General features: G+C 47.5%; 5 protein-coding genes across 5 annotated transcripts; 2 read left to right on the top strand and 3 right to left on the bottom strand.

Moving 5' to 3' along the window:
- Window positions 1-2,698: 2,698 nt before the first annotated feature.
- Window positions 2,699-4,400, top strand: DFJ58DRAFT_716342 (cytochrome P450; the record flags this gene model as incomplete). The annotated part of the gene is made up of 11 exons (XM_041384212.1): window positions 2,699-2,718; window positions 2,753-2,809; window positions 2,896-2,953; window positions 2,999-3,253; window positions 3,305-3,398; window positions 3,466-3,566; window positions 3,604-3,718; window positions 3,769-3,803; window positions 3,858-3,904; window positions 3,955-4,070; window positions 4,222-4,400. The coding sequence occupies 11 exons, from the start codon at window positions 2,699-2,701 to the stop codon at window positions 4,398-4,400; spliced, it is 1,077 nt and encodes a 358-aa protein (XP_041243976.1).
- Window positions 4,401-4,546: 146 nt separating this feature from the next.
- DFJ58DRAFT_787912 (uncharacterized protein) lies at window positions 4,547-6,713 on the bottom strand. The gene is made up of 17 exons (XM_041390129.1): window positions 6,663-6,713; window positions 6,363-6,581; window positions 6,171-6,304; window positions 6,102-6,111; window positions 6,024-6,043; window positions 5,935-5,967; window positions 5,786-5,882; window positions 5,706-5,728; window positions 5,628-5,652; window positions 5,538-5,570; window positions 5,406-5,482; window positions 5,295-5,352; window positions 5,161-5,244; window positions 4,989-5,099; window positions 4,894-4,934; window positions 4,821-4,846; window positions 4,547-4,766 (listed from the first exon to the last, which is right to left on the bottom strand). Exons 3-17 carry the CDS (start codon window positions 6,216-6,218, stop codon window positions 4,592-4,594), a joined length of 861 nt encoding a protein of 286 aa, XP_041243975.1. The 5' UTR covers window positions 6,219-6,304; window positions 6,363-6,581; window positions 6,663-6,713; the 3' UTR covers window positions 4,547-4,591.
- A 2,158-nt stretch (window positions 6,714-8,871) lies between these two features.
- DFJ58DRAFT_787906 (uncharacterized protein) lies at window positions 8,872-10,105 on the bottom strand. Its single transcript, XM_041390128.1, has 3 exons — window positions 9,749-10,105; window positions 9,566-9,630; window positions 8,872-9,525 (listed from the first exon to the last, which is right to left on the bottom strand). The coding sequence occupies exons 1-3, from the start codon at window positions 9,937-9,939 to the stop codon at window positions 9,263-9,265; spliced, it is 519 nt and encodes a 172-aa protein (XP_041243974.1). The 5' UTR covers window positions 9,940-10,105; the 3' UTR covers window positions 8,872-9,262.
- Window positions 10,106-12,311: 2,206 nt separating this feature from the next.
- Window positions 12,312-13,302, bottom strand: DFJ58DRAFT_660324 (uncharacterized protein; the record flags this gene model as incomplete). Its single annotated transcript, XM_041382145.1, has 3 exons — window positions 12,312-12,530; window positions 12,590-12,828; window positions 12,885-13,302. 3 exons carry the CDS (start codon window positions 13,300-13,302, stop codon window positions 12,312-12,314), a joined length of 876 nt encoding a protein of 291 aa, XP_041243973.1.
- Window positions 13,303-15,423: 2,121 nt separating this feature from the next.
- On the top strand, window positions 15,424-16,202 carry DFJ58DRAFT_787896 (uncharacterized protein). The gene is made up of 3 exons (XM_041390127.1): window positions 15,424-15,596; window positions 15,649-15,797; window positions 15,845-16,202. The coding sequence occupies exons 1-2, from the start codon at window positions 15,522-15,524 to the stop codon at window positions 15,787-15,789; spliced, it is 216 nt and encodes a 71-aa protein (XP_041243972.1). The 5' UTR covers window positions 15,424-15,521; the 3' UTR covers window positions 15,790-15,797; window positions 15,845-16,202.
- The last annotated feature ends 1,367 nt before the right edge of the window (window positions 16,203-17,569 follow it).

Genomic DNA, 17,569 nt, shown 5'->3' with positions numbered 1-17,569 from the left:
TCCATAACCAAAAGTGTCCCAATGATGGAGTATAATGGGTTGTCCCATTTCACGTTGGGTAGCTTCAACACGAACAGGTGAGGGTAGTACTCCCCGGTGACCAAGTCGCGCTTTCAGATGGAACTTGCGGCAAAAGGAGCGAATTCTAAATGTAGAGGAAACAGCTTGTGAGGAGGTCGGATAGAGGCGCCAGATATGGTCGCGATCCTAACAGAATTGAGTGATTGGACGTAGGATGGTCACTGTCCTCTTGCCAAGAGGTCAAGGAAAACAAGAAAAAGCTCTTCCGGTTGCCCCGCATTGTTGACGACTTCCCTGGACGCCAAATGTACTAACCATCCTGCCAATACAAAAGAACTCAGCGGAACTGGCATATGCGAGTCTCTTTCATGTTTGCACTGGTAGTCTGCGGAAACCTGAGTGCCATAGCGTTAACATCCGCGCTGCTACAATTAAAGCAGGTACCAGAACCAAGAAGCGATTGATGATTGGCAGGGGAAGGTAGAAAGCAGCGATCCAGCACATTTCCATTAGGGGTGGACTCGTTCAAGACTTATTTAAAGAAGTTGGAAGGTAAAAACTGAAAGTGGCGAAAAGGAATTGCAGTTGGTTCCTAATTTTGACATTAGTATGAAGGCTTAGTGATATATCAAATGCATCACATTTTATTCAGTTTCAGACCTCCAAGCTTCAAGTCTTTCAATAGACGTGCAAGGCTTCCTACTCTGGGACGACATCCGAGTCCGCAGGGCAGAATCACCATAGGGAGGGCTCAGATGGCAAATGAAAAACCTTTGGAAAATTTCAATCAAGACTTGAATGTCCTGAACAGGCCCTCGATGAGTTAATGAACTCTTGGTGGAATTGGGAATCTTTTGAAAAAAGTACTGACACATGTGATAAGTATGCCAACTGCGTCACATCATGATCGCACAACAGCAGGCGAGCACAGCAGGCGTCGGAGACTCGGAACTTCCAAGTTCCCAACACCTGCTGTGTATCTCAACTCCCGGTTCATGTACAAGAAGAATAGGACAAGTACCTGCATACAAGATATTATGGGACCTGGCCGCACCCGACGGAGCTTGGTCAAGAAAGCTCGCATGGTGGATGCTTGAGGTGACGAGCGAAAGCGGCGGGTGGTACAGGCCAAACATGACAAGGAGTGTGCAGGGAAGAACAAGGAGCAAGAGGTCCAGAAGAAGGAACGACGGATTCGATCATCGCCGAGGCTAAGCTCGTGAATTTCGTATGGTGCGCGTCACTTAGGCACCACCAATTGTGTGCAGAGGCCAAATTGACTCGAAGTTTGTAAACCTAACCCTAACCCCTAGCCTATTATGGTAACCCCTACAAGCCGCTGCCAAAGTCGACACGGAGGATGGAGAATCTGCTTCGATATTGTTGTCGTAGGATTCAACCTAAGTACAAAATAGCCCACTTCTCCGTCTCGTTCACAAGCAGAGCATAGCCCCGTCGTTGATGCTATGCACAGCTGAAGGTCCAGCAGTTCAGTTCAACCAAGTACAAGTCCCACCGACGAGTTCCGGAGACTGTAGCACAACTTTTTGATTGACTGTCAGTAGGGTAGATAACAAGTGGCCAATCTGACTGCCGACAAAATTTTTATCTCCGTCAAATTTGACCAGATTGAAAATCGCTCTTACAGTTTTGTTCGTCTCATCAAAAGGAACATTTTTGTAAGAGGAATTAAAATTCTGACGTTTTTTCAAGATGGTAGGACTTTAGCACACAATTGGTGGTGTCTAAGTGACGCGCACCATACATCAGTAGCATTGATTACATAACGACCTCATGATCACGTGACCAAACAATGTTCAAGTTGCCTGCCTGATGAATCACAGTGTACATTGACAATCCCGCAAGGGGCTGGTCACTAGTCACTCTTGGCGAGTCGTGATATACACTGGGCACGATAAGTCGCGAAATATCACCTTAGAAGGATTTCAATACGCTTGCTAGATGAATTTAAGCGACTTAGACGGTCCTGCCCGTCGGCGCGGGGTCCTTCAAGTTCATCGATTTTCATAATCTACTAGTAGTCCGGTACATCCTTTTCCGACAATCGGAAACCAGAAGTTGAAACCAAATAGTTCAAAACGGTACTGTAAACGTCCCTATAATGTGTAATGGCTGTATAAACCGTCTCCTAGCTTCAGGTGCCATCATTCAGGGACACGTGTATTGTTGTACTTGAAAAAGCCATAACTTGAATGCGCTTTTCAACAACATTCTTACAATCTGCAGGACTTTGCGTTCCTCCCGATCAGTCATGGTAAAGCTGCTTGACCTGCCCATTTCTGACAATACGCAACTCGTCCCCGGTGCTGTGGCTTGCCTTGGGCTAGTGGGAGCAATTACTAGTTGGGCTTACTTTGCTAGCTCAGAGAGTTTCCTCTCCTACCTTCCCCTCCCACTTGCAGCCTTCTGGGACACTACCTGCCCCTTCGCAAGTTAAAATTGACATCATAGTTGTCACGATTCCAATGCTAATCATGTTCCTTCTCTGATCAATTTGTTTCTTACTATAGTGGCATGGATCGACGAGCATGGTCCTCTCGTCGCCACTCGTTCAGGAACTGAGAAGATCGGTATCATTGGCCATCACAAAGTCAGTCCTCAGTGCTGAGTTACAGCGTCCAGGTTTAACATTCTGTTGCAGGCTGTAGTTGAGATCATGGAGAAGCAGGGCGGATCGTCCTCGCATGATTGCTGCTGGAGAAATCCTTAGCGGCGGACAGGTGATCGGTTTGATGCACGCTGGGGATAAGTTTCGTCGGATGCGTAGGTTCGTAATCGGTAATAAAAAGCACAAACAGTCCTATCTTACTAGTGCAACATACGCAGAGCACTTCATACGCATCTACAACCTAGATCGGCGGAAGCCTATCAGCCTTTGCAGATGTCACACGCGAAACATATGGTTTTGGACGTTCTTGATGATCCATACAAATTCCAGAACCACGCGACAACGTAGATGCTTTCCTCTGCGGCGACGATTATGAAAATTACATACGGGAAAACTACGCCCACGTCTGCAACTGATCCTGAAGTCAGAGAAATTCACTACCTCTTCGAGAGCTTTCGTACAGCTCTACGCCCTGGTGCTTGCCTGGTGGAGTCGATTCCATGGCTCAAATACCTTCGTTCGTATGGTCAAGACTTGAAACAGCAGTTTGAGAGGACCAGGGAACTCTACACAAATCAGCTCAACCGCGTGAAACAGCAGATGGTATGTATGGCCTTGGCAATCTTCAGATTGTGTTTAATTGTTCCACAGCAGAGTCATGTGGATGTCGGCCCTTCGTTTGCGAAATATATGCTAGAACACGACAACCTCTATAATTTGACAGAAACCGAGAAGGCGTTTCTTCGTGGTGCTTTATTCGGAGCTGGATCTGATTCGATGAGGTACCTCCCTTTGTTGTGTCCGAATATATGTAGCTGATATTAAGTGTCAGACTGCTGTGGCAATATGCACGTTGCTAATGGCGGTCGCGTGTTCCCCCGAGGAACAAGCTAAAGTCCAAGCCGAGCTCGATACGGTCATCGGGAGGCACCGAGCTCGATTTCCTACTGTAGTTTTACCGATTCAACGGTTTCTTTGCCACAGCGCCGACCTTCGCTGACCAACAATCTCTTCCTCGTCTGGAGGCCTTCATCTCGGAAGCCTTGAGATGGAGATCATTAATGGTAGGTATCTTCATCGTTGGTCATGTACTTGAAATTTACACGGTTCACTCGCAGGATTTGCTCACCGAACGACTCAAGATATGATTTGGGCAAGTACTGTAAACAATCTGTCGTCCCAAGGGTAATCTGACATCCACTGCCAGGAAAACTATTGCATTTCCGCGGGGACTACGGTGTTCGGTAACCATTGGTAAGAACCCGTTCTTCAAGACGCGAAATATCTAATAGGCTTCGTCTCAGGCCCATCTCTCGAGATCCACAAATCTACCCAGACCCTGACGCATTCAAGCCTGAGCGCTGGATTAGCGACCAGGTTCGCATAAGAGACGATCTCAAGTTCTTCGTCTACGGGTTTGGTCGGCGATAAGCACCATCTTTCAAGATATCCTTTTTCTGATCCTTCCTTCCAGGATATGCCCCGGACTACACGTTGCGAACAGGTACTAGTATCATTCCGCGCACATGATCTTCCGAGTTCATTCGATTGGTGCAGATCGGTTTTCATAGACTTGCTCCTTATTATTTGGGCTTTCCAGCTCACTCTGGATCCTACAAAGCCGCTGAATGACTGGGGTTTCATGACCGGGGCGATGCCGAATGACAGGCCATGCGCTATTGACTTCAAGAGGAGGTTCCCGGAAGTGGAGCTCAGGCACATGATGCAGAATTATCCTGACGCTGCATGAGAAGCATTGACACCGCAACCAGGCTCAGAAGAAACCAAGAACCAGTTGGGAATGAATCACCATTTTATTCATCCTCTCAGGTCTCGTATTATCATTGACTTATAATATCACAATCTGAGTTGTACATTCGATAAGAACAGAAGCTTCTCATTTTAACAGAGGTTGATAGTTCAGCATACACCTACATTCCCTCAAACATCACTTCTGGTAGTACCCGTCCCACTCATCGACATTGACGCAGGTCGTAGATAGTTCACACTGTCTAACATCGGTTCTGACATGGACGATTCGTGGACACGTTCATTCCTATGTCGAAGGCGGAATAGAATTCGCGATGCCAGGACACTGTGAATGACCAGCTGTAGCCTAGTACAGTGGGTTCAAGATCAACTAGCAGCCAGAGTGCAGCTGGTGACGTACGTGTCAAACATATTGCTATAGGCGCTCTGCAGAAAATTAGCGAGTCGTAGGATTTGACAGACCAGACACGTACCGCAAGTGCAGCTCCAATGATGACATTAGCAATTGTGATAGCTTCCCGAAACGCGTTATTCAATAATATCCCTAGAGTCAACTATTTCCACGCACTGAGGATGCACAACATGTAAATCATGCCATCGTAGTACAGGGTCACTACAATTCCGCTCTGGAAGTCTCGATAGTCGTGTACCCTCTTATATACAGTAAGGGTCAATATCACTGTCATGTTGATGTTGTTATGGGTAAGTGGGCCAGTAGAAAGTTTTGGATGATCACTAACCGCATTCAAACATCGCCAAGAAAATGTATACGACCGCAGAGTTGCGTGTGCTTTCGAAGTAACAGGTCCCTAGGGGGGGCTCCTCTAATAGTCATATTAGAACGAATTTCGTTTGCGAACGCTAATGAACTCACCTCCTGGAATCAACATTGTAGGGCTGAGATCTGCGGCAATGGCAGCGGCAATTGTCAACTATGCAATAGTAAGAAATAAATGCTATCATTCCTGTTCTGCAAAACACGCACCACACTATAAACCAATAACCCGATCAGCAATTTTTTACTCTTTTGCCAGAACGCCCAGGTCCGAATAACCAGCAAGGCTGCCAAGGAAGTGAGATCCACTACACTCTCAACATGCATATGGAACATACACACCTTCCGCGGCAACGATACTTATGATGTGAATGACTGACATTCACGTCTTTGAGTTACATGAAGAATGAACAGTTTGGCAGGTCGACTCACTATTTCCTTCCAGAGTAGAGGCACACTTATCCCCATACAATCAGCTTAACGTTGAAACCATCTGCCATCTAATCTTACCTGATTGCTGGTACGGAGTGCATCTAAGATATACCCTTCAGCAACACACACGATAAGGAGAATCGGAGTGGGTCACTCGCCATATGCAGTCATTCCAACACCCGCGAAAGGCAAATATCGAGAAATGATGAAAATGATACGAGTTACATCCCATGGCCTGGACCAGGTCCATTGCACCTGTGGGGAGTGGTCAGAACAACACTCGCAAACAGACAGATATTTCCTCGACCTCTTCAGCAAAAGTGATGCAATAATCAAATGCCTGAAACGTCGAAAGAGATTTGAGCTAGAAACACAAGAAATGAATCTAATACTCACGAGGATTGCAAGACTGCCCACTAAAGAAACAATGGTCAATGCCGCCGTTCAGTTTTCGGACGATCCGCGGACACTCACAATTGACGTACTAAATCAGACATAATGTTCAACCTCGAGTTTGCTGGAGGCAGGCTGCCCCTGACTCACCTTGACCGTCTGTAACTTCGTGAGGTCTGAGATCGATAGGGAAGACATATCAGGATAAGAGATCGGTACTCAGTACTCGGTATGCGCCTTGTGGTACTTGCCCGCAAGTGATGAATGGCGACGGAGCGATACACCTGCGAACATTACTTATAAGTGCGGCGTTCGATAGGCATTAATTGAAATCATGATTACCCTAGTTATTTTAAGCCTCCAAACCGGTACTGCGGCACAGCCTTAAGTTGGTCAGAAGCCAAAGGCGGAACTTCATTCGATAGCATCAGAGATAGTGCCTTGGAAGTACCTGAAGTGCCATGCACTATAGTACAATATTACTTGATGTGTCGATGATTGCAATGACTGCAAGCGCTATCTTCACTCCCACCGCGGGCAAAGTTGAAAATATAGGGTCCCCTGTGGGATGCAGGTCAATTTCTAACGCAACTTAAACGAGTAAAGATGATTCTGAAATTTTAATTGAACTTGATTCCTCACTGGCAATGATGAGTACTGAAATGTTGAATCAGTGCTAGGCAATGATCGTTCTTGATGTGACAAATTGTTAATGATGTCACACCCCGAAGGGTACTAGCCAATCGGGGTTACTTTCCGAAAGTTTTCTATCATTAAAATTTCTGAGCTATGTACCCTTATGTTCCCCGTATCGTGTTACATTTCCACCGTATTTGACTTTTATCACAGGCCTTATTTTTGTGACTTTGCCCGCGGTGGGATCCAGTGGAATCCATGATGTAACTGGAATGTTAACTGTTGTCACGTCGGGATTGATTGCTATCATAGCCGCTGCAACGCAACTGTTGGGCGATGCACAAAAGATTTAGACCTTACAAGCCTTTAACTTTTGGTTACCGCTCATGACCTCAGGCCAGATCATCAATCTGGCAAAAGATTGCCGTCAAGGTCTTGTGCACCGCATGCTGAAACTTTGCTATGTCCGTGACGATTTGATGGCGCAACAAATTCCATATATCGCCTTTAGACTGCATCGCCCATGTAAGTCTAACAAAGGAAAGGAACACCTGGTATGAGACTCACATCATGCCAGCCCATGAAAAATCCACCTCACTGCGAACTCGAGTGCGGCGGTACATAACTACTGTTCTCAGTTACACCACAAAAACATGAGCGAATAGAAAGAGTGCAACAAACGTTGCGATGGCCCAGACGTTGATAGTGAGCACAATTGAAGTTGTGACTGAAACCTAGTCTCCCCTAGTCAGACCAATGGAAAAGGAAGGAAGACAGTCGTTCCTTCTGTATTATAGGGTGTCCTGCCTGAGCTGCGCATCACTACCGTGATGATAGACTGCTGTCGTCAAGAAGCAGTCATCTGGATGATGAACGTATGTATGCCAAGAAGCCGATGTATCGCAAACGGAGTGACGAAGGAATTAACTGTGCCGTTTTGAGTTCTTTTTGAACTTTCAAATATGTGCCTCTAAGCAACCAGTGAGCGCTGTAGTGGGTTGTCTTCTGATCTCTCCTCACTTGTTTGAAGTTTCTTTCTCACCCACCACATCCCTTGTCGACGAAAATACGCCCTCCGCTGTTGTATTAAGGTCGAAATTGTGTCTCGGCGAGGTCGATCAGCTAGGGACTGCCGTGCTTCTCCATAATATCCACCGCAGCTTGTAGAAGCATGATGGCCTGAGTATGCCAACTTGGCGTGAATGAACTGACATGGTGAGTCAGTGACGACCGACGACAACAATTTTCTCAGCTGCTGAGTGGATGGTAATCAGAAGGCCATACTGGTCCGTCCATCCCTTACAACGCATATGGGACACGATCAGCATTGTGTAAGAGACAGCCAGTCGAGCATGAAGATTTTACTTGCGAGGGGGTAGGACTTGAAGTGCCCCAAAACCCTCCACGTGGGAGGGGAAGGTGGAAGAGGTCGGGCGCGCTGTAATTTAAAAAGAGACGCCCGAGCGATCAACCCTACCACCACAAGAGAAGCCGCAGCAGCGAACATGAGCTGCATGATATCGGAAAGGCACAAATCAGGCAGCTGTAGCATATGGGCGGTGAGATTCAAACATGAGTTGAAGCCACACGTACAATGACTCGTGGCTGTTCAGATATTACTCCGCTTGCTGTGTCGATAGTACAGCAGCGGAAATCAAAACTCGACAGGGCCCCTCTGTCGGGGTGTATTATATGATATCCGAGTCTCTGCTGGCCTGCGATGGTTTGCTTGAACTGCTTATCAGTTCAAGAAAGGTAAAGGTAAACACTCATTCTCACTCATCGGATCTCACCTACTAATACTTGTGCCACGAAGGAAAACCGTGTATCGTCAAATGAAACGTCGAACCTGAAGCTTCTGAACATGAAGTATCGCCTTCCAAGTTCCTGCAACACGAGAAGAAAAAATTGCCGCTGGCCTGTGGGCGCTCACCGGCGAATACCGAATTTCTCTTATTGGTGGGGAGCTCCGCGAAGCGCTTTCGCATCACTATCAGAATCGATGATGTCATGCTGGCACTGAAGCATAGGTACTGCACGCTGGCTTACCTGAGTTCCCATAATCAGTACATACACTGTCGCTGATGCTGAAAGCTAGCTTTCAGTATTTCACCTTTTGGTGTAACGGTTATGCGGGTGGCAGTCTGACCATGTTACATCGGGCCCATTAATGACTGGTGTAATTCGATTCTCATTCGTATCAGCCCGCCGAGGGTGTCTCTCTCAGTAACAATTCATTCATAGCAGTACACATCCTAGGCCATCAAGCTTCTACTTAAAGTGAAGCTTGAAGACGTATGTATGTAAGTGTGACATGGTAAGTACACGTTTCATTATCTGGGATGTGATTGTGCACATCATCAGCGCAAGAGGGGAAGGTGACCTGCACAAGAGGGAAGAAAGATGCCCAGGCACGTATGAGACTAGCAGAACCAGTGGCCATAGCCAGGGAAATATGAATAGGGATATGGTAGCCACAGCGAGGTGGGATTTATAGGGGCGTGGGAGGTATGCTGAAAACGCGTCTATGAGCAGGGTGCGAGTAGGGAAAAAGGGACAAGCATACTGAAATAAAGCAGGCGAGTAAAACACGCGCACTAGGTCCTTTAGACATGCACCATCGCCGGACTCGTGAAGTTCCTCACAAACTCGAATTGCGGACCAGTCTCTGGCGAGTGCGGGAAGCGCTTGCACTTCTCGACAGTCCGCCACTCCCGTTCTATTATCTTCAGTGCTTCTTCGCCGTCCCTCGCGATTCCTGCCTCTACGAGCCAGCACCCGATAACCAAGCCGGTCCTCCCAATCCCACCACGGCAATGTACAGCACACACGCGCCCTTGCTCTGCATTTTCCCTGAGCACATTTAGCACTAGACGCATGAAATATGTTGGCTTGTGAGGGTAGCGAACGATCAGGGATAGGGAATTGGTGGTAGGAGATGGTAGTCGCGTCGAGGCCGGCGGCACTGATGTGCCTTGGGAGGTGGGGCTTGTAGGGCATGAGTTCCTCAGGCTCAGTGAGGTCAATGAATGTGCGGACCCCAGCGGCAAGGAGCTTGTCAAGTTTTTGGGTGGGAAGTTTCAAAAGGAGACCAGGGGTACTCGCATGCGAGTAGGAGGGGAGTCGCCCAGTAGGAATTAGGTATTGGGCGCAGGCGTAGTGAGCTTAGTGGGAGTTTACGTGGGCGGGAGGGGGAGGCAGGGCCTGTGCTTTTATATAGGGAAGCGGGCGTATGGGTTCTGTTTTTCCGCGAGGAGGAACCCAGCTTGTCGTGTGATGGCATCGTTCAAGTTGTTCCGGAGGACAATTGTGTATACCGTAATTTATGATGAATTCGTATAAGATGAACTCGTGTGTGGCTCGGTACAAGCTCGCATCTACTGCTTGACTTTATACCGTGAGTTGCAACTTTCGAGAAACCAGTAGAGTCTAGACCACTATGGTGGCAGTGATTGGACCCTTTCATTTTCGTCCGGGTTCATCCGATTGCCGAGGTTCTTATCACAACTATCGAACACGTTGAGCTAGTACTACAGCCAAGTTCAGCGAGCTTAACACTTCCTCCACTCATCGTTTGAACGTGCTCGTCGGAACATTCGTCAATCCCAGTCATCCATTGGTCCAGTCAACGCTCAAACCCAGTACTGATTGTTTCAGCCTCCTTTGTTATCGCAAGGATGTTTTTAGTTGACGCTCGAAAGTAGCCGCTCCATCCTCTTTTCGCCGCTATATCTCCTTGGGCTCACCGCGAGGTCAGCCTCACCTCCACCAGAAGGACTTCTTTCATACTTTTATGGTTGTGATCACGATCCTCCATGGTCTTAGTATGCCGGTATGCAACGAAAACCCCAATTTATGGCATGTGGGGGATACACAGTCCAACTGCAGTACGTATTATCTACATACTGGGCGCAGAGGACCCTTGGCAGTATGTCCTATGTCCACGGTAACAACCCAGAGGCTGTGCTCGTATTCAGGGGATATAGAATGCGAAGAAGGAGGGCATAGCATAGCACAGACACTCGTCGGATCATGGAACGCTCGATTCATCTAGATTTAGCTACAGATTAGCCCATATCAATGCATCCCCGGTACCCCAATCACCAAAATGATCACCCGCCCGTGCATAGGGAATTCCTTCCTCGCTTGACTCTTGGTCCTTTCATTGTGAGTGGTTGATTACATGCATACATTCGCTTTTGTCATCGATGTACTGTCTTGTGCTGCTCATTAGTGTGCAAGTCAAGTGTAGGTTGCATGTGGTGGACCATACGCCATGACTGAATTATATTTGTCGTTCCCTGCAATAGGCCATCTACATTCGAATGCCCTTCAGTGAGCGCAGTCCCGGTTTTATTCTTGTGTTTCTGTCAACTCAACAGTGGACGCGTCGGCTGTGTTTCTTGGAGGATCTAAATGCTGTCCGAGGCCTTTGGAGTAGTCACACACGACACTTCCAGCGCAAGCCAGTTCCTTTTCTCATCGATTAGAGTCACTACCAGCACTCGTGGTAGTTGCATAGCTTACTGATTCCAGACCAACCAAGCGAGGGGCCCCGCGATCAGATGCACTGATCGGGACACGCAGGATTGGCAGGAGCACCAACAAATCCCAACTCTCACTCGTCACTCCGTCAGATACCTCCTGTGGCTTGGGTGCATGGAGCATGGAGCATGAATGTGGCACCACTCGTCTCACCCATATTTTCACTGTCTTTTTTCGGTGGACTCGCTCCTGACTCGTTAGTTCAAAGAAGAAATGTTTGTCTTCATTCTAGGCTCGACCTTCTACCAGACCTCGCGAACAGCACGGCAGCACAACGAAGACCTATAATCTAGCCGACTTAGAGATTCTCTGAGATCTGCTGCGTCATACTGGCTGCATGACAATGGCAGCATGTTTGAGATGGGAACACAATCCGATGCAATGAATGCACATTTGTCAATATTTTTGGCACGCACTGCACATCAGGGTTTATTCGAAACTCCTGTCACTCACGTTGGTCCAACGCGCGCACAGGCTGGAACGCCGCGGTGATATGTAAGTTTAGTGCCTAAGGAATTACCAACCAAGACCGAACGTCACTCATGCCGTACAGTCCATGGAACACCGACAGAAGAGACAATCGACGCGAGCATCATACATTCAATAAGAAAGCCGAACAGAGACTCTAAATAATTTCCTAGGAAATATATTGTTACGTGCAGTGGAATGCGCAGATAAGTACGACAATCTGTTTCTATCGCAGATAAAATTTTCAAACAAAAAATCACAGAAGTAAGACAGACAAGAGGGTCAAGGAAGACGTACTAATATAGTCCGACAAGACAGCTTGCAATGGAGAAGAAATATAAAATATCAGAATGATGGTGGTACTCTCGGGATCATTTGCATCATCCGTCTAAGCTCAGCTTTCGAACATAGCTCCGACACTCGGGTTGATGATAATGATGATGATGATGATGCAACGATTGCACTGGACGAGACAGTAGAAGTCCTCACAGCAAGAGCGAGCGCTGTATATAGATATCCACATAAGACATATCATACAAGAAAAGTATACCACGAATAAGAAAACTGATAGGACTCACGAGATGCCACGGTCCGCGACAAAGACCTGAAGGGGGGTTCCAGCTCTTGCGCAGTGTCAGGAACTTACAGAAAACCTCCGCTGTTCCCACTACCGAAACGCTCTCCGAGTCCTTTGGCATCCCGAAGCATCTTCTGCCTCTGTTTATCGTCCATAAGTCGTCCACCTAGAGACATATCGCGTCCATGATCCCATATAACCGAGGGTTCACTCTGCTTGTGCGTCTCCTCCTCTTTTTCTCGTTCCATATGCGACTCGACAAGGGCTGAACCACGAGCCTTGCGCTGGCAAATAATGAGTCAAGTTCCATTTCAAACGGAACGAACAATCAAAGGTCACGTACTGTGTGATCCTCAACCCCTCTGCGAATCTCCTCATCTCGTCGCCGTCGCTTGGCTATCTCATGCGAGTCTTCCTCTGGCGGTGCATTTGCTGCACGTCGTTTCCGTCCAGCAACTTCGTCAGCGAGGCGTTGCTGTTTTTCCGCGGGTGTCTCTGTCCAAAGGGAAGATCCGGAATTGTCCCGCGATGGTGCAGCGCTACGTGCGAACTGACGAGGCCTGGCTTTCGTCGGGTCAAGCGCTATATGACTTTGATAAGTACACAACTCAGAGAACCGCGTCTTGAATGAAACGTACACGCCAATAAGTCGCCACTTTTTGGAGGTACAAGCATCCACTCCTCCCGTTGAAGCTTTTTTGGCTTGCTCGCCTCTTCCTGAAGTTTCCTTCTCCTTTCCTCCCTCTCCAAGAACTCTTCCACGCCTGATTTTCCTTCTATTCGCGAAGCATAAGCTGCAGGAAGTGGTTGAGGCCCAACATCTGAATCCGAGTCATCATCGTAAGGAGCTCGCGAGCGAGGTAATGATGGTCCTACGTATTGTCGTTTTGGAGGCGGTGTATTCGATTCACTCTTTGAGGGTAACGAAGGCCCAGCTGTGCGGGAGGCAGCAAGGTCGGGTGGCAGAGCCGGTGTGTAATTGTCATCTTCGTCAGAATCGTCGGCTGACGCGACGGTTAGAAGGTGTGCTGGGATTTGTGGGCCTATGGAAGACATTTGGGAGCAACGATGAAGCACTTGATGAATTTAGTTGTAGCTCCTAGCTTATGTAACCATTCAATCCGACTTTTTCGAAATAGACAAACTTATGACTAACATTTTCCTAGCGTCTTTCCTTCATCTCAGTCCGCGTCCACCGTATTTTCATTAATCACACCCATGAGCAGTTGACTCTCAATATACGGATTATATTTTTTGACAGTAAGTAAGGACCTGTGAAGTACCTCTCTTGGCCAGCAACAAAGGGTGATGGGTTCCTTCTGCATGGTTGGCCATCGAGTGGGTCGGCACAAAATAATTCGCAAGGTAGCTCAGACGGTCATGTCTGCTTGTCACAGGGAACATCGATAGATCTGCCCACGCAAGCGAAACTTTCCCCATGTTAGGTGCGAAACGCATAATTTGTTAAGTCCTTTACTGTCGATTGTCTTAACTGCGAGTGGACCTTGCTTCTGTGATCCCGGAGTAATTGTTTTCTCATCTTGCTTATTTGTTTGCAGAGGATGATGTTTTTTTGGTAGTGCAACGACCGTCTCAAAGGAGTCAGGCAAAACTGTGCGGCATTTTTACCTGGCTTCTTAATTGCGTGGATAACAGTTACTGGGTGCGTTCAACCGGCAGGCCTAAATATATCCTCATACGAGAGCTCGCAATCAAAAAGCACAGGTAAGAAATAGGAGAGCGGCTGATAAATCACTGCATCTCGAGAGCATGGCGAATATTGATTTTGATGGGAGACCGTTCTCGTGAAGTCGCCCCAGGACATTCGAATTCCCACGACACCACCACCACAGCAAATTAAAGCTGCCTACAAAATTTGAAAATTTTTGGGAAGAAAAGAAGTTCGGTGGCGGGGATCGATAGCCCGCCATCAATTGCCAACGCGCTCGGATGCATCAAGATTCCAGCGGTCTTCATATCGATGGACTAGGATTTGGAAAATTCGTGTGAGCGCCTCTGTTTACCTGTGAACATATGCTGTAAGTAGATGAGATCACCACAGGTCTTTGGACAACGAAGCCTCCGAGTTGCGAAAGCCGAAGCACACGGTTTGACAATTCGATGGCTTGATCTTGTCTAGTACATTGGGTTGTGGTCTTCAAGCTCCTGCTACGTGCGGGTACGTTGACCCATGGCTGTTTCGCGGCCTCTGGTATGTGTCGATTGCGGTTAACGTTATAGTTGGTGTTGCAGTACTCCCAAATGTAACACGTCACCAAAGCATTGATACCGAAACAACGGCGCGTCTATCGGTATGGGTTATTTTTTATTCAGGCCTTCACTACCATCCCTTAGTCTGGATTGTTTACCCGCAGACCATGTGACTCTGCCTATGGTACTGAAGTCCGCCAGTCAACCATTCTGATAGAGCTGCCAAGTGGTTCGCAATTTATGGGATATATAAGCAAACCTTCGACTCTTCCTATTGCCAGTATCAGAGCTATCATTCGAGATCCCCTCGACGTATCCCAAACTACCTAGCACAAGACATGCGTTTTTCATTCCTCCTCGCTGCTGTTGTTGCTTCGACAATATCTATGTCTGTCGGTATATGCACAGATCAATTCGGGACTTGCGGCGTGACTGACCCGACTGCCGACCCATGCTGCAAAGGCCTTAGTTGCAAATTGGGTGTGAGTGTGATCCATCTGCTTTGGATCCGACTCCATGACTTACCCCTTGCGCCTTGTACCATAGGGTTCGGGTGACTGGTACTGCCAGTAATACTCTTTTGATCGGCTTGGAATACTGAGCATGTTCACGACAGTGGGTCGTCTTTCTACTTTCACGCTGGCCCAGTGGTTGATCACACAATATGCAGTTGATCAATATGCTTACTATTGCTGCACGAATTTCCAGGCTGCCTCGAACAGACTCTAGAATAACATAGCATTAGAAAAACTGCCTCGCAAATTGATAAAACATATTCATGTTATGTTACTCGACTTGTGTACTAATGCATGAGAAACTGGTGTATTCAGCCGACATCAAAGTTGTAGCAGATCGTTAAGAAGAAAGCAACCTTTACCGAAAACGTCGGGCTGCACGCTAATGGCAATCGACAACGGCGAACGAACTTCGGCTCTGTACGGACAGTGAAATTGAAATTGAAATCACGGGGGCCTCTCGACATAGACTTGCAAGTTGCAGTTCTGCGGCATTAACGTTCACGTCCATCTACTGACCAGCTGTGTGCTTCTGGTCGACTTTGTTTTATGAAGTCTCACGAACCAGTACAAGCTCTTCGGACAAGAAATTCATGTTCGACTTTGTGGGTACTCTGGGTCTCCCTTTCAGATGTGAGATCTAGCATGTAATTCATATGATGATCTGGCTGCTGACCTGTGGCCCGTAGAAGGGCATGATTCCGCTGCTGACGACCTGGATAATTCTTCTGACGTGAATGCCCTCCTCTCATGCGCCGCTCAAAGAAGGCTGATGAGTCTTCCATCCAATCATACTCGTCAAAATCATCTTCACTAGCATCGTCTCTGAAGTCTGTCAGTCAGGCAGTCAAGAAGAGTGTGGATGTGCTTACCCGTCCTTTGAAGAGAGTCAAAACTGCCTTGCTCTCAAAAAAGACGCGCTCATCGTCATCATCGCTCGAACCATCAGTAATTGATGTCAATGTCATTGACACGGCGATGAAATCTGACAACGAAGGTGTTTTCACAAGCACGACAACTTTTACACTTCACACGCAACCGGTTGTCTCCAGCTTCCATTCCTGCTTTCTTATGCCTTGGCTCCTGGTCTCGCCATGATCTCATAGATACGCAGGACTTCCTTAGGGTGGTGACGAAGACGAAGAAGAGGAAGCACAGTAGTTCTACTTAAGTTACTTGTGTATACAAAGATCTCTCAAATACTGTATGACCCGCGGGTCTGTGAACAAACCGCGGTATACCGCAAACACCGTTCATACCCGCAGAATTGGCGGGTCGGTGTTGACCCGTACCATAGCGGGTGCGGTGTTTGCGGGTACGGGTGCGGTGTAGCTTCAGAGACCCGCGGGTTCACCCGTGCTCAACCCTAGCACAAAATAATTCGCAAGGTAGCTCAGGCGGTCATGTCTGCTTGTCACAGGGAACATCGATAGATCTGCCCACGCAAGCAAAACTTTCCCCATGTTAGGTGCGAAACGCATAATTTGTTAAGTCTTTTACTGTCGATTGTCTTAACTGCGAGTGTACCTTGTTTCTGTGATTCCGGAGTAATTGTTTTCTCATCTTGCTTATTTGTTTGCAGAGGATGATGTTTTTTGGCAGTGCAACGACCGTCTCAAAGGAGTCAGGCAAAACTGTGTGGCATTTTTACCTGGCTTCTTAATTGCGTGGATAACAGTTACTGGGTGCGTTCAACCGGCAGGCCTAAATATATCCTCATACGAGAGCTCGCAATCAAAAAGCACAGGTAAGAAATAGGAGAGCGGCTGATAAATCACTGCATCTCGAGAGCATGGCGAATATTGATTTTGATGGGAGACCGTTCTCGTGAAGTCGCCTCTGGACATTCGAATTCCCACGACACCACCACCACAGCAAATTACAGCTGTTTGCATAAATGATGACAGTACGCGACTTTTTGAGAAAGAAGAATAAATAAATAAATCTTACACAGCAGTAAATAACGCGTCCCGCATGTATGTGAGTTACGATTAGTGGTTCTCAAAGTTGATTTCATAGAATCTGGAAACGTCAAAAGTTTGCGAGTTGCCGGTTGTATTTGAAGCTCCGACGCTGACAAATAAACCCTAAGCTTTGTACCATCTGCTATAGCATTCTGCAGCTCCATCACTGATATGCCCCGTGAATCAGATCGAAAGATGCTGCTTCGCAGCCTCAAACAAACCAGAAATGACCTTTCCGTCGCGCGATACATGGAACTAATTGAATTTATGATAGATCAAATACTGGATGAAGACTCAGACTCTGATACAGAGCTTGATGATGCTGCCAGTGGCCGTAGCAACTCGGATATCAGTATACGGACTGCATCACCAACATGGCCGGAGTCGCCTACATCGTCAATCACATCTGCCTCATCAATCAACTCTCTGGTATCGCTCTCGACAGCATACTCCGACTTCTTATCGCATGATATCCCGGACATGTGTGAACGGGTCTTTACCCAGTTCATTGACGCAATCGGTGCGCTGCATGATGAGGTGGAGAAGTGTCGAGTGCTGAATGTGCATCCACGTCTGAATCGCGCACCTCAGCTTCACTTGCTGGAGGAGTGGGCTCTGTTCTCAGCTGATAAA

The sequence above is a fragment of the Suillus subalutaceus genome (genome assembly GCF_016647625.1).
Source record: "Suillus subalutaceus strain FC151 chromosome Unknown DFJ58scaffold_52, whole genome shotgun sequence".
Lineage (NCBI taxonomy): Eukaryota > Fungi > Basidiomycota > Agaricomycetes > Boletales > Suillaceae > Suillus > Suillus subalutaceus.
This window is presented reverse-complemented; position numbering and strand designations above follow the sequence as displayed.

Excerpts from the sequence above, each read along its gene's own strand:
- DFJ58DRAFT_787912 (XM_041390129.1), bottom strand. The coding sequence starts at position 6,218 with ATGTCTTCCCTATCGATCTCAGACCTCACGAAGTTACAGACGGTCAAG. Across the intron at positions 5,353-5,405 it reads GGTTATTGGTTTATAGTGTG|TTGACAATTGCCGCTGCCAT; the intron begins GTGCGTGTTTTG and ends ACTATTGCATAG. Across the intron at positions 5,100-5,160 it reads CTTGGCGATGTTTGAATGCG|TGATATTGACCCTTACTGTA; the intron begins GTTAGTGATCAT and ends TCAACATGACAG.
- DFJ58DRAFT_787906 (XM_041390128.1), bottom strand. The coding sequence starts at position 9,939 with ATGCCATCACACGACAAGCTGGGTTCCTCCTCGCGGAAAAACAGAACC. Across the intron at positions 9,631-9,748 it reads CTCGCATGCGAGTACCCCTG|GCACATCAGTGCCGCCGGCC; the intron begins GTCTCCTTTTGA and ends CCACCTCCCAAG. Across the intron at positions 9,526-9,565 it reads CCAATTCCCTATCCCTGATC|TGCTAAATGTGCTCAGGGAA; the intron begins GTTCGCTACCCT and ends TCATGCGTCTAG.
- DFJ58DRAFT_787896 (XM_041390127.1), top strand. The coding sequence starts at position 15,522 with ATGAAGTCTCACGAACCAGTACAAGCTCTTCGGACAAGAAATTCATGT. Across the intron at positions 15,597-15,648 it reads TGTGGGTACTCTGGGTCTCC|CTGTGGCCCGTAGAAGGGCA; the intron begins CTTTCAGATGTG and ends CTGGCTGCTGAC.